Source organism: Bidens hawaiensis, unplaced genomic scaffold (assembly GCF_021521415.1).
Source record: "Bidens hawaiensis isolate Kalapana, Puna unplaced genomic scaffold, B.hawaiensis_p1.1 tig00002343_1, whole genome shotgun sequence".
Classification (NCBI taxonomy): Eukaryota; Viridiplantae; Streptophyta; class Magnoliopsida; order Asterales; family Asteraceae; genus Bidens; species Bidens hawaiensis.
In genome coordinates, this window is record NW_027491127.1 from 3,109,928 (window position 1) to 3,123,471 (window position 13,544).

Genomic DNA, 13,544 nt, shown 5'->3' on the forward strand with positions numbered 1-13,544 from the left:
TCTATTTGAGAAGATCGCTCATTGATAACGTAAGTAAAAGACCAATAGTTTCATAACCGGATCTGACATTGAACCAGATGGGCTACCAGTCGAACAAATTTCATCTGAAAATGACGGTTAAGGCTGAAAAAATATTAAATCTACATAATAATTTTTTTTACCCATAGTAAACCAGTTCAACTGGTCAGACAGGTGAACCGGTTCAAAGTAGCCGGCTTTTTGAGTAGCGGACGAACTACATGGAACCGGACCGGTCAAACTAGACGGTCTATAAAACATTGGTAAAAACTATTATCGGCCATATCGTGAACAATAACATTGAGTTTTTTTTTTCATGAGCAACTAATAATAAATATATCGCAATATAAAATAGTAAATTAAAACAAAACTTCCCAAATTAAAAAAGTGTCATATTTATCATGTATGTATTGTATGTATAGATAAGGAAGGAAATCTAATATATTATAATAGGATACAAAATACTCTTTTTACTTAGGACTAAAACAAAATTTCCTCTTCAGTCCAAAAGTTTTTTTGCTTCTTGGAGCCGGCCCTGATTATATATAACTTCATATAATAAATATATATAAAAACCATCATTTATAAAATTTTGGGTCCTCAGCGTTGTTGGAAATCAGGCACAAGAACACGAACACAAAAGTTTGATCTCAACCAAGATCGACTCTTTCTTATTATTATAATTCTTGACTCATTTAAATTACATAAACCCTAACCATCTATTTATACTAAACTAACAACTTGCAAAACAAGACAACTCATTCTAGGAAACTAAATAACTAGTTTATTCCTACCATACTAAATAAATGTATCAAAATAAACTTACTTAAATTCTTTCACTTAGCCCCTTCAACTTTCTTGATGAACCGTTTCAAGATTAACTTTCAATAAGCGTTGACTTAGAAACGGCCAAGCAAAGTCACATCTTCGTTTGAGAAGATTGCTCACTGATAACATAAGTAAAAAACCAATATTTTCTTTAACCGGATCGGACAACGAATCGGATGGGCTACCGGTTCGACCAATCAAACAAATTTCATCTGAAAATGACGGTTAAAGCTGAAAAATAATACTAAATCTACATAATAAATATTTTTACCCATAGTAAACCGGTTCTCCTGTCAGTCAGGTGAACCAGTTTGAAGCAACCGACTTTTTGAGTAGCGGACGAACTACATAGAACCGAACCGGTCAGACTATATACGATCCATAAAACATTGGTAAAAATAAAAGCTGTTATACGCCATATCGTGAACAAATAACATCAAATATTTTTATCATTAGCCGTTAATAATATATCGTAATATAAAATATTAAAATTAAAACAAAACTTACCAAATTAAAAAAAAAGTCATATTTATCATGTATTGTATGTATAGATAAGGAAGAAAGGAAGGAAATCTAATGTAATATTGTAATAAGATACGAATACGTAATAATATTATTATGGGGGTGAATATATATCATCATATATCATATGTATATGTTGGCTTGGCTTCCGTGTAAACATAACCCAAACTCAACTCATACGCACACCTCTTTCTTCTCTTTTCTTTTCTTTCTTTCTATTATTATTATTATTATTATTACTCACCGAATCATCTCTCTCTCTCTCGCACGAACCGTCTCAACAAATTTACATTTACAGGTATAACAATAATAATAATTATTATATTTTCGTTTCAATTACTTATTTCCGATCCATCGGTTACTAATTTCGTTGCTGATTTGTTCATCAACTGTTTCGATTTTTTATGGATGTTACGTTTTGTGTAACTGAATCTGATCGGTAGTGTAATTTGATTGTGTATGTGTGTAATTGAAGCTGGAAGTAAGTGATTAATTATCGTTGATGATTCTGAAGTGGATTAATTATTATTAATTATTATTAAGCGGATAGTTTACTGTTTACGGAATATAAAGGTAGGTTTAAGATGATGATGATGTTTAGGTATTGTTTGAAGGACGTGTTATTGTTATTGTTAATAAGTTTGAAAGAATAGAGGTAGTTTAACTGTAGGTGTAATTTGATTGTGTGTATGTGTGTGTAGTTGAAGCTGGAAGTAAGTGATTAATGATCGGTGATGATTGTGAAGTGTATTAGTAATTAGGCGCATGGTTTACGGAATATAGAGGTAGGTTTAAGATGATGTTTAGGTGTTGTTTGAAGGATGCTGTTATTGTTGATGAGTTTGAAGAATAGAGGTAGTTTAGCTGTAGGTGTAATCGAGTTTAGTTTAATCTGTTGAGTGATGAGTTAGAGGTATAGATTGAAGTGAGGTAGATGTTTGTAGGAGGTTTGGGTCTGTAGATTGAGAATTTGGGGATGCTAGTGTTTCATGTTAGGGCTTTGATTAGTTTACTGAACATAGAGCTCGGTTTAAGATGATAATGATGTTTGTTATTGTTATTAACAAGTTTGGAAGAATAGAAGTGGTTTAACTGTAGGTGTAACGGTGCTTGAAAAAAGAGATTATGGAGTTTAGTTTAATCTATTGAGTGATGAGTTTGAGGTTTAGATTTATAAAATTGAGAAATTGGGGATATTAGTTCTTTTATGTTAGGGTTTCGATTAGTTTACTGAATATAGAGCCCGGTTTAAGGTGATGATGTTTAGGGATTATTTAAAGGATGCTATTGTTATTAACATGTTTGGAAGAATAGAGGTAGTTTAACGTAGGTGTAGTCGTGTTTGAAAGATGAGATGTTAAAGTTAAGTTTAATCCGTTGAGTGATGATTCGGAGGTCTAGATTGCAGTGAGGTAGGCGTTTATAGGAGGTTTAGGTATACAAATTGAAAAATTGGGGATATGAGTACCTTTATGTTAGGGTTTTGATTAGTATTGGTATTGTATTCTAATGGTGCCTCTAGATGTTGTAAAGCTGTGTTTTATTTGTGGTCACTGGTCATTCCCTCTCTAAGTTGATGGGGATTAGTTTTGGGCATTTGACTGCTATGCAGGTAAAGGATCTTGGATTTAGACATTCAGTTTTCTGTTGCTGATTTCTTAGGCTGCTAAAGTATTATTCCATGACTAAATTTTTATGTAGTAAACATTTGTGTTAATTGTAAAAGGTAAAGACAATCAAGCCAATGAGTTGCAAAAGCAAGACAACAAGTAACACAAGACAATCTAAATTAAATGATGTTGAGGATAGTAGTGTTAGTATAAGAATCCTGTTTAATCACTTCCTGTCAGTTTAGCATAACTTCTATTTCTTCTAAACTTTTGTGTGTTTATACCTCTTTTGTTATGCTTTTTTAATATATGTCAGAAGGTTAAGACGTGAGATTCTGAATAATACTATATGCTCAATGTTTTCTTTCTATCTTTCTTGTGATTTAAAGTTTGCAAGTATTCATTATGATTATTTGCAGCATTTTGCAGTTTGAAAATTAGTTGACTATAGCTGACAACTCATCGTTGTGATCTTCGGCTGATCAACATGGGACATCAGCATCAATTTAGTTCATCCTACATGCTTGAGACCGAGAACGAACCAAGCTGGAACTTTGCAGAAAATACCTACGTGCATACTGGTATTGATAATTTGATTTTCAACAATACGTCATTTAGGTATTTGATTAGCGTTAATTATCTCCTAACATGTTCTTTCCACAAATATCTGATTTGCAGCAAGAAACGGGGCTGGTCCAAGCAGTTCTCTTTTATACCCTGCTGATAACATGTCGATTGATGGACCACAATATGCACAGTGTGCTCACGCACCAACATCAAACGGATACACTTCATTACCTCACAATCTTCAAATCCCTAGTTATCAACAAGACGTTGCGGGCCCATCAGATCTTTCTATGCTTACCCTTCATACACCCTCAGCCTACATAGCACCCGAAGATTACAGAAACAGAGCTTCTTCATCTAGTTACAGTGGAAATCCTTTCAATGAAGAAGATTTATTTGACATTAGGGTCGGTAATCAAAGCGTTCAATATAAACGTAAAAACCCAGTTATTCCAGAAGGTCAAAGCTCTTCTGATGTTGCAATGGTTGATGAACCTTGGTCCAGTTTTCTTCAAGCGCCTTTCGATTATAACCCACCAAACTCTAATGTCCTCTCAATTGGTGCGGGGAGCTCTGTTAGAAACGTGAGAAGCCGGTCAACATTTGACTTGGAAACAAACTCGGTTAGGAATCATTCTACAGCCAATTGGGCACGCGAGTTTTATACAACCAGTCGACCCATGGATACTGGCTCAAGCTTAAACGGTTTGAATTCGACTCGTATGCCTTCTGCTGTAAACGGTAAGGTTTCATACTTTCATGCACATTTCATTGTGTTTTTCAAGTAACTTAAAATATATATATATATATATATATATATATATATATATATATATATATATATATATATATATATTTAAATTGCAGGTAACAGTTCCGTTAATTACGAACGATTAAACCCGTTTCTCGAACCAAGCATTAATCATAGTTCTTCGATAGTAACCGGACAACCGAATAACAGTCATGCCCTTCGAAATTTCCCGAGCTCCTCCTCTCATTCCGTGAGAGGAGTTCGAAGTGGATACAGTCAGAGGCCTGCTTCAACTTTCAGGGTGTCTTCAACCAACTTAACAGATGAAGGGTTGCAGTTAGCCACCAATAGTAATCATTCTTCCCACCATTCGAGACCTTCATCCACCATGGGCTGGCATGCTAGTGAAAGGCGATACCGATCTTTATCTAGGGTGAATTTTCATGATCGTCCACCTTCTGAGGTATGCACACCTGTAAACAAACTGAACGTTCAGTGAACAGTGTGTGAACCATTTGGCGAGAAGTTTGTTTATGTTCGTTTGTTTGTTAAACGAACAAACATGAACAAACAGTTTTGTACATTTGGTTAAATGAACGAACATGAACACATGTCTCATTCGTTCATTTATGTTCATGAACGTTCATCTACTTAAATTCATTTATGGCTGTTAGTTTACGTTTGTTTAAGTTCGTTAATTATTCATGTAAATGTTTTTGGTTCGTTACAACTTAGGGGGTGTTTGGGATTGCTTATTTTAGCTTACATATACCTTATTAACTTATTAAAAAGTATTAAGGTGTTTGGGTTTGCTTTTGGTGTGAGAGTGATAGTATAATAAGTTTACACTTTTGTAACTTACTAGCTTATTGAAAAGTTATAAGGAGTTTTCATAAGGAATCCCAACACCCCCTTAGTCTAGGTTTAACAAATTTTTTAGGCTCAACAGATTGCTCTTCACATTACTTTAACTGGTTAACGCGTAGTTATGTTCGTATTTTTATCTTCCCGTGTGGATAGTTTGTACCGTTAGTGAACAAACATTAACGAAAGCGAACAAGAAAACTCTGTTTGGTAATCCTTCGTCTTTGATCGTTTGTTCAGCTAAAGTTATGCGAATACCAACAGGCTCTGTTCGTGTTTGTTTGGTTCGTTTACATTCCTACGCACACTTTTTTATAAGGTGACATGACTTAGTTACATGGTCAAAATGATGACGTGGCAGCTGGCGTGTTAAGTTTCTTTGACCATTTTTACCTGACATTAAATGTGTTAAATTTCAGGGTGTTATGATCATTGATCGATCGGCTGTGTATGGATCAAGACATCCTTTTGATCAACATCGGGATATGCGACTCGACATAGATGACATGAGTTACGAGGTTAGAAATATATATTATTATCTAATATTATTGTTGGTTTGTTGTTATTATTCTTATTCTTATTATAATTGTTTCTTTTATTGTCTAATTAATCAAACTAACAGGAGCTTCTTGCACTCGGGGAAAGAATTGGAAGTGTTGGCACGGGGCTGCCAGATCATCTTATTTCAAAATGTATACAGGAATCAATTTACTGTTCTTCGGACCAAATACAAGAGGAAGGAACTTGTGCCATCTGTCTGGTGAGATTTCATTTAATTAAAACATAAAAGTTATCGATGTACTTTGACTAACTTTGACTCAGCATGGTTTAAATTACAGGAAGAGTATGCAAATATGGATGACGTGGGGGTGTTACGAATTTGCCGGCATGATTTTCATGTGGGGTGTATCAGAAAATGGTTGTCAATGAAGAACTTGTGTCCGATTTGCAAAGCGGAACCGATGAAACAGAAATAAGTTGGTAAAGACTTTTATCTTGTTCTTGTAAATACAATGTTTGAAAAATGGAGGGTTTGAATAATTTGGTAAACATTGTGCATCCATGACAATCATGGATGCAGTCAATGTCTCTGGTTAATGGTTAATTTACTGGAGCTGTGTATGTATATATTTATGTATGTGCTAAAGTCTAATTAATGGAAATTATATCAAATTCAGAAGGTTTGTTTATTGTTAATTGTTCTCTCTTTTGTTGGTTGCAACCGGAACCGGGTTTTCCCAATATTTGAAACCGGGTATTTCAAATACCCGAAATTACCTGAAAAACACCCCCGAAAAAAATGCAGCTCTATAAAATGCTTATCTATACCCGAAAAATACCCCGATAACTTGAATATATGGTTATTTCAATACCTAGAAATAGGGTATTAAAAACCCGGTTGTTGAACACATGGTTCTATACCCGACCTGAACCCGAACCCGGTGCCTAGGTATTTTTTTTAGAGAGTACCCGGACCGAAACTTTATTCGGGTATTGTCAATAACTGATTTTCTAATACCCAGTCCTATGATACCATGCATTATAAATTCCAAGCCCAGTCTACCTCCTTAGAATGGGCAATGGGCCACAAAAGTACAATTATAGGGCCCCTGGTAAATGAGCTGAACAAAAACTTATTGCTTCTTTTTTTCATCTATGGCAAATTTATTTTATGGAATTCGAACGTTGATTCTTTGGGTGTTTAAGAGACCGTCTCTGTCACTAGGCCAAGCAGTCGGAGCCAAATAATATTATGCAATGATCAAAGAAAAACGTTGTAACTATGCCATTCGAGTCACGATTGATTGATTGTAATGCATCGTGATTATAATTTCTAATCTCTCTTAACACCCCGATCAGACGAGGCACCTTATGCTTGTCGGTCGATAACATGATCTGGCAATTAACTTTCACAGTCTTATTTACAAATTAATTTAACAAATAAGAGAGAAGATTCATTTTCTTTTATGGAATTAAAGTCAACCATTCATGATACTCCAAAAATAGAACTCATGATAATTGTGATAAGACTTGGAACAACATGTATTTATTAAAAAAATGCCAATGTTATCTGATGTGATGATGAAACCAACCAAACATGATGAAAATAAGATAGTGGTGAACTGGTGATTGCACTATATTTTAATTGGATGTATTATAGAGAGGGTTATATCACTAGAATACATAGAAGAAAAAAACTTTGAGAAAACCACTTTTAAATAAAGATATTTTAATATTTTTTATATTTTATTAATATAGCGTCAAAACATTTAAAAAAAACAAAAAAAAAAACAAAACTATGTGGAGTTAACGAGTTATATATATTAACACACGACACATATATGTATCTCATATGAGAGATATGTACATGAGCTATATCTTTTTTTTTCTCTCGCTAATCTTATAATTAAAAGATATGATTAAAAAAATAACTCTAAAACAAGCAATTAGTTGGTAGTAATTTTGTTGGTTTTCTGGTAACTTTAATGTTTTCTCGTATATATATGTTGTTAATTAACCTTTTTTTACCGTAATCGTACATTATAAAAAGTTTAAAATGTTAAAACTACAATGAATAATTTTACATACTATACTTTTTAAAAATTATTGATAGCCCGAGTTTTGATTATATATTATTATCTTTTAAAACATGATTTCTTTTAAAACATTGTAACATTGTTATTGTAGTGATGGGTCCAATTTTTCTAATTTGAACGATGCGTAAAAATATTTATAACCTTACATCTAGACTAATTACAACAATACGTCTAACATTACAACGTCTTTTCCATTATGTAAACTATGTTTCAGGTAAAAACTCAAAATTTTTTATCTTAACCGACGTTTATATACATGACTTAATAGACATGTTATAATGAATTTGGTATAAATTTACTATTGACTTAAATTCACATGCTATAACTATGAGATCCCAACGTCAAATATATGTAATTTTTCATTGACAATTTGAACTTGGTGTAGTGAATGATGAATAGTGAATGATGAATCCCACAAGTTGAAAACAAGGATGCATTGTTGCCTAACTAGGAATTCCACATTCTAAGGTCAGAGTTTGTTCTAATCCAATTATGTTAATCACTTAATTCAATAAGTGGTCCAAGATTAGATGCACTTAATATTTAGACCAATAGGATAAATGTTTGTTTTAGGAGTATAGAAAATAGATATAATTTTTTTTCCAACTAGGAGAACCGGTGTCTGAAAAGTTACAAGATTTCGTCAATACCCTACCAACTAACGGGATTAGATAAATACTAAATGTTTGCTGAGTAGATGGCTTTTAAGAAGTTATGATTTTTTTTGAAGGCAAGGCGTTACGACAAGAAAATAATTACATGTATAATAATGGATTTTAAAACAACTCGATCCTCGAAATTTTGTATTTTCGATTCCTACTACTACACCAAAGGAAAAAAAATGAAAAATGTCATCAAAGGTCGTTTGTTTGTTGTGACGATTCTTTTTAAATACCAAATCTCTGTAAAACCCACAAAGAGACAAATATTATCATTATCAACTCAGATCAAGTTTTTCTTATTATTTTGAACTTTTAAAGCTTTCAACCACGCCATCATCTCGCCGATGTAGCATACATCATGACGGAAGGCTAAACCATGACACAATGAGACCCCAAATCCGCAGCCAAACATGTACCAAAAATATGATCACTAGTCACCAGGCCCGGCTCCGAGAATGCGAAAAAATTTTCAGGAAAGGCGAAATTTTTTTTGAGCCTTTAGTAAAAGGAATATTTTTTTTGGTTTAAACAATTTAATTCCAAATGGGCTTACTTTATTATGATTTGAGTTGTGTAAAAAAATTTGTATAAAAATAAGCTTAAAAATGTCTCAAGTAAGATTAGAATCCACAATCTTTTGGTTAGATGTCATACCTATTACCACTAAACCAAGCTGGTGGTCATGTAATTGTATTGAAACATTGAATATACAAATATTTTTTCATAAAAGTAAATATAATTTAAAAAAAAATCGGACCTAGCGAGTGTCGGGCCTGTGACCGTCGACTACCCCGCCATACCCCATAGACGGCCCTGCTAGTCACTTCATAATCATTGCATACCGGATTCTAGTAGGACGCCTATTCATCAAAACTTTTCGGTTAAGTTATTTGTGTTTTTTATATTTTATATTTTATATTCTTTACATTTTTTTTCTTAAGTAACACAATTTAATTTTGTACATCTAAGAAAGGTTGGTGGGGCGGCTGTCTTGGTGTCGTTCTAATCATTTCAAGAACCTCCCAAATCAACTACTAATTTTATTTTCAATTTTCAATAATTTATCCACTCACTTCAATTATCAATCCTCATATATTTTATTTAATATTATTAAACAAGTTTAAATATAATTATTCAAAGAGAAAAACCGCAATATTGTATGCAAACTTGAATACAAATGCCATTTTTTATTTTAATTTAAAAGATGTAGCGTTGCGGTCTAGTTGAATGTATGATCACGAGACCAAATTATAATGATATAATAGGTGTGAAAGTGTGAAATGTTATACCACTTAGAAATGCACCACAATAATCTTTGTCTGATTTGGAATCATAGTTCCATTGATAATTATGTGTTGGTCTTATATAAAATAATTATATTATATTAAGTATGTATAAAAAAAATAATGCAAGAACTGCATAACACAGTTGTATCTTTTCTGTTTTAAACTAAATACATAAAACAGTTACATAACCTTGTTAAACCAAGTAATCAACAAGCCGCTCTCCACTATACATGTTTTATACTTTTATGTAATTTTTACTGAATTTTGTATATTGATCGAAGAATAAAATAATTTTTAGCTAAATGACCTTCTCCATCTCTACAAACGAAGGGTAAGGGCTCTTCACTACGCGCAACCCCCTTTCTCACCTCCCCTCTTACATTTCTCGTTGTTACTCGTCTCTGATGAAAAGTTCCACCCTTCCTTTCTCCTCACTCACTCTCTACACCATATTAGACTCGCCCGTCTTCCCCCTTCCTCTCTTTTATACCGTACACAAATTTCTTCCACTCAACCGTCATAGAAGTCATAGAAGGTTTAAGAAAACACACCAAGTCGTACATTTATAATCGTTGCATGGACCTTCTCCATCTCTACAAATGAAGTACACGGACTCCTCTTTACTAGCAACCATATTTTTCACATCCCCTCTTAAATAAAAGAAACCATATAAATGCATCCCATAAAAGTGTTTTATGGTGTTCTTTTCATGAAAACTCATTTTCAAGTAGAAAACAAAAATGTTTATGTATAAATACATAGATAATTTCTTATGTCACAAACTGTTTTTAAAAACATAACTATTATATATGTTAATCTAATTTAACAACACTCCCCTTGTATAAATAGTTTGGCATAAGTAGATGAGGGGAACACAAAGTCAAAAAGAATAGGCCAAGTGGACAAGCTTTGCATGCTTGTAATTTTTAGTTGCACTTGCAAAGACTCCTCTATATAAAGAAGGTTAGACAGTTGCAATACATGCTCAAAGGTACAAGCTTATAAAGCATAGAGATTATGGCAATTCACAAGCTACTTAGCAACCTAAGCCTCATTATCCTTTTATCCTTCCATTTACATTTTGGTATTTCTACACACATTTCTTTTTCAATTACTTATACTTTTACAATTACTACATGTAAAGTATACATGCTAATTATGCACCTATGTGATTTATATTTATGTGTTCATATGCTACCCTTGAAGGTAACGGTGAACTTCGATTAAACTACTATTCGGAAAGTTGTCCAAACGCCGAAGAAATTGTTAAACAAGAGGTTATAAGTTTGTATCATAAACATGGAAACACCGCGGTTTCTTGGATAAGAACTCTCTTCCATGATTGCATGGTTAAGGTGCTAATTTACGGTTTGAACTTCTTGGTTTTTAATAACATGCTAGTAAACAGATATGTTTATCATAAAGAGATTCATTGTTCCTAATAGTTGAAATGTATTTATTTTATAGTCATGTGATGCATCAATATTATTGGAGAGCATAAATGGGATACAATCAGAAAAGAAATCAACAAGAAACATGGGAATGAGAAACTTCAAGTACATAAACACAATCAAAGATGCTCTTGAGAAGTCATGCCCCATGACCGTTTCTTGTGCTGATATTGTTGCTCTTTCGGCTAGAGATGGAGTCGTTTTGGTATGTAATTATGTCTTTTTTTTCGTAATTAAACAAGAAATCTTAAAGCAATTGTTACTAAATGATTGTGTATATATATTTGCATGTCTCATAGAACATTATACATGACTAAACCTCTAATGGGGTTAACCTTATTTTACAAGTTATAATATTTACTAGTTATTTACATTTTTTTCACTTGTGTTACATAGTTGGGAGGACCTCATATTGATATAAAAACCGGACGAAAAGATAGCAAAGAAAGCCATTTTGCAGAAATCGACGAATTGTTACCTAACCATAATGATTCCATGACGTATGTTCTTACGCGTTTTCAGTCAGTGGGAATTGATGTTGAAGGAACGGTCGCTCTCCTAGGCAACAATCGTACTCACTTAAAACTATTTATACCATGTTATAAAACATTTGATAATCCAATTAGTTATTTGTAAGGTGCTCACTCAGTAGGGCGGGTCCATTGTGTCAACATTGTGGACCGGCTCTATCCGACAGTTGACCCTACCTTGGACCCAGACCATGCTGAGTATCTCAAGCGTCGTTGTCCCAATCCTAACCCAGACCCAAATGCGGTGGAATATTCGAGAAATGACCTACAAACACCTATGACCTTAGACAACATGTACTACAAGAATATTATGAACAAGGGACTACTTATTGTTGATCAACAACTTGTTTCAAGCGCGGCTACATCTTCATTTGTTGAGAATATGGCAGCGGATAACGATTACTTTCATCAACAATTTTCTAAAGCTCTTCTTATTTTGTCGGAGAATAACCCGTTGAGCGAGGACGAAGGCGAGATTCGAAGAGATTGTCGATTTGTAAATAGTAACTAAGGTTATGTCATGGACTTAAAAGGAATAAGTTTGTAACATTATGAAATATATGTGGTTTAACAGCTTTTCTTTTTACTATATGTTTACTAAGATCATCATGTGTTGCTTCACCTAATTAAACGACTCTTGATAGTTGAATACTTTTAAAGTAATTCAAAAGGTTGAGTTTTACAATTATATTCTTTAGAACGATTGTTAAGCATTATAATATTTAACAATAAAACAAAAAGCAATCTTGGTGACTCGCGTCTGTAACTATAACGGTCATAAGGTAGCGAAATTCCTTGTTGGGTAAGTTTTAACCCGCACAAAAGGTGTAACGATGTGGGCACTGTCTCGAATGGTAATATAGTTAAAGTATCAGATTTGATTTTTGCTTCCGAGACCGTTTTCGTTTTTAAAAGAAAAAACGTTAGCCGGTATATAGTTTTTTTATGCACAATACCGTAAGTCTGTGATACCACGATAGAATACTTGGGAATCTTATCCTAAAATTTCAAATTAGCGATTATCATTAGCAGCAGTAATTTCTATTACTATTCGAACCATGAAAATATGATGAAAATTCTTGACATGTTATGGAGATAAATGAAAATGTCAACCTACATTCCACGTTTAATAAATAAGTTAACCCGAATATGACTCATTTAATAACTTTGGTTAACTTAATAACCGATCTAGGAAATTTTCTAAAAAGTTTTATTTGGATTTTAGAGAAGGTTATTTTAAAAAGTATAGAGTTCAAAGTTTGATTTTAGTTTTTTATTATTTTAAAACTAATAATATTCTTAAATGAAGTTATTTTTCCAATTTTAATATCTTTCACTTCTTGATTTCCAAAACAAAATATTCATGAGTTGTTCATGAGTTCTAACTTCCCCTTCTACATTCATTTCCATTCGCCTTATCTAATCTCAAAATAAATATGTAAAACAAAGTTTTTTTAATAAAAGAACAATGACAATAGAAAAATTGGCTAATTACATATTATTGATAGTTTAAATAGTTACTAATTATTAATTTTGAAATAAATATGTAAAAATAAATAAATTTGAAGATGCATGAGAGAGAAGAAAACAATAACAATAAAAAAAGGATGCTAATTACATAATGTTTTACTGATCATTTAAATAGTTACTAACTAGTTATTACTCGTATTGGCAAGTGAATATTAACTAAACTTAACATGATTTTTTACTAGCAATTTGAATTAAAAAACCTCCATCGATTAGGAAATACTAAACGAAAAAAAAAAAATACACACAAAGTATACATAACGGGTTTCTTGACCACGCTATCGAATTCGAATTAAAATCACATTACAAGAAGAAAGCCATAAATAAGGAA

The 13,544-nt window shown here is 32.7% G+C and overlaps 2 protein-coding genes across 3 annotated transcripts; both read left to right on the forward strand.

The window, feature by feature from the left end:
- The first annotated feature begins 1,525 nt into the window (after positions 1-1,525).
- Positions 1,526-6,418, forward strand: LOC143618971 (uncharacterized). Of its 2 annotated transcripts, none has more exons than XM_077091026.1 (7): positions 1,526-1,666; positions 3,408-3,559; positions 3,657-4,286; positions 4,413-4,759; positions 5,580-5,678; positions 5,783-5,920; positions 6,000-6,418. In XM_077091026.1, the coding sequence occupies exons 2-7, from the start codon at positions 3,466-3,468 to the stop codon at positions 6,135-6,137; spliced, it is 1,446 nt and encodes a 481-aa protein (XP_076947141.1). In that variant the 5' UTR covers positions 1,526-1,666; positions 3,408-3,465; the 3' UTR covers positions 6,138-6,418. The 2 variants fall into 2 exon arrangements, with proteins under 2 accessions (XP_076947141.1, XP_076947140.1); XM_077091025.1 differs by having other exon boundaries at positions 1,595-1,666; positions 3,398-3,559.
- A 4,186-nt stretch (positions 6,419-10,604) lies between these two features.
- LOC143618900 (peroxidase 21-like) lies at positions 10,605-12,309 on the forward strand. Its single transcript, XM_077090952.1, has 5 exons — positions 10,605-10,789; positions 10,912-11,060; positions 11,173-11,361; positions 11,553-11,718; positions 11,794-12,309. Exons 1-5 carry the CDS (start codon positions 10,723-10,725, stop codon positions 12,195-12,197), a joined length of 975 nt encoding a protein of 324 aa, XP_076947067.1. The 5' UTR covers positions 10,605-10,722; the 3' UTR covers positions 12,198-12,309.
- Positions 12,310-13,544: the final 1,235 nt, after the last annotated feature.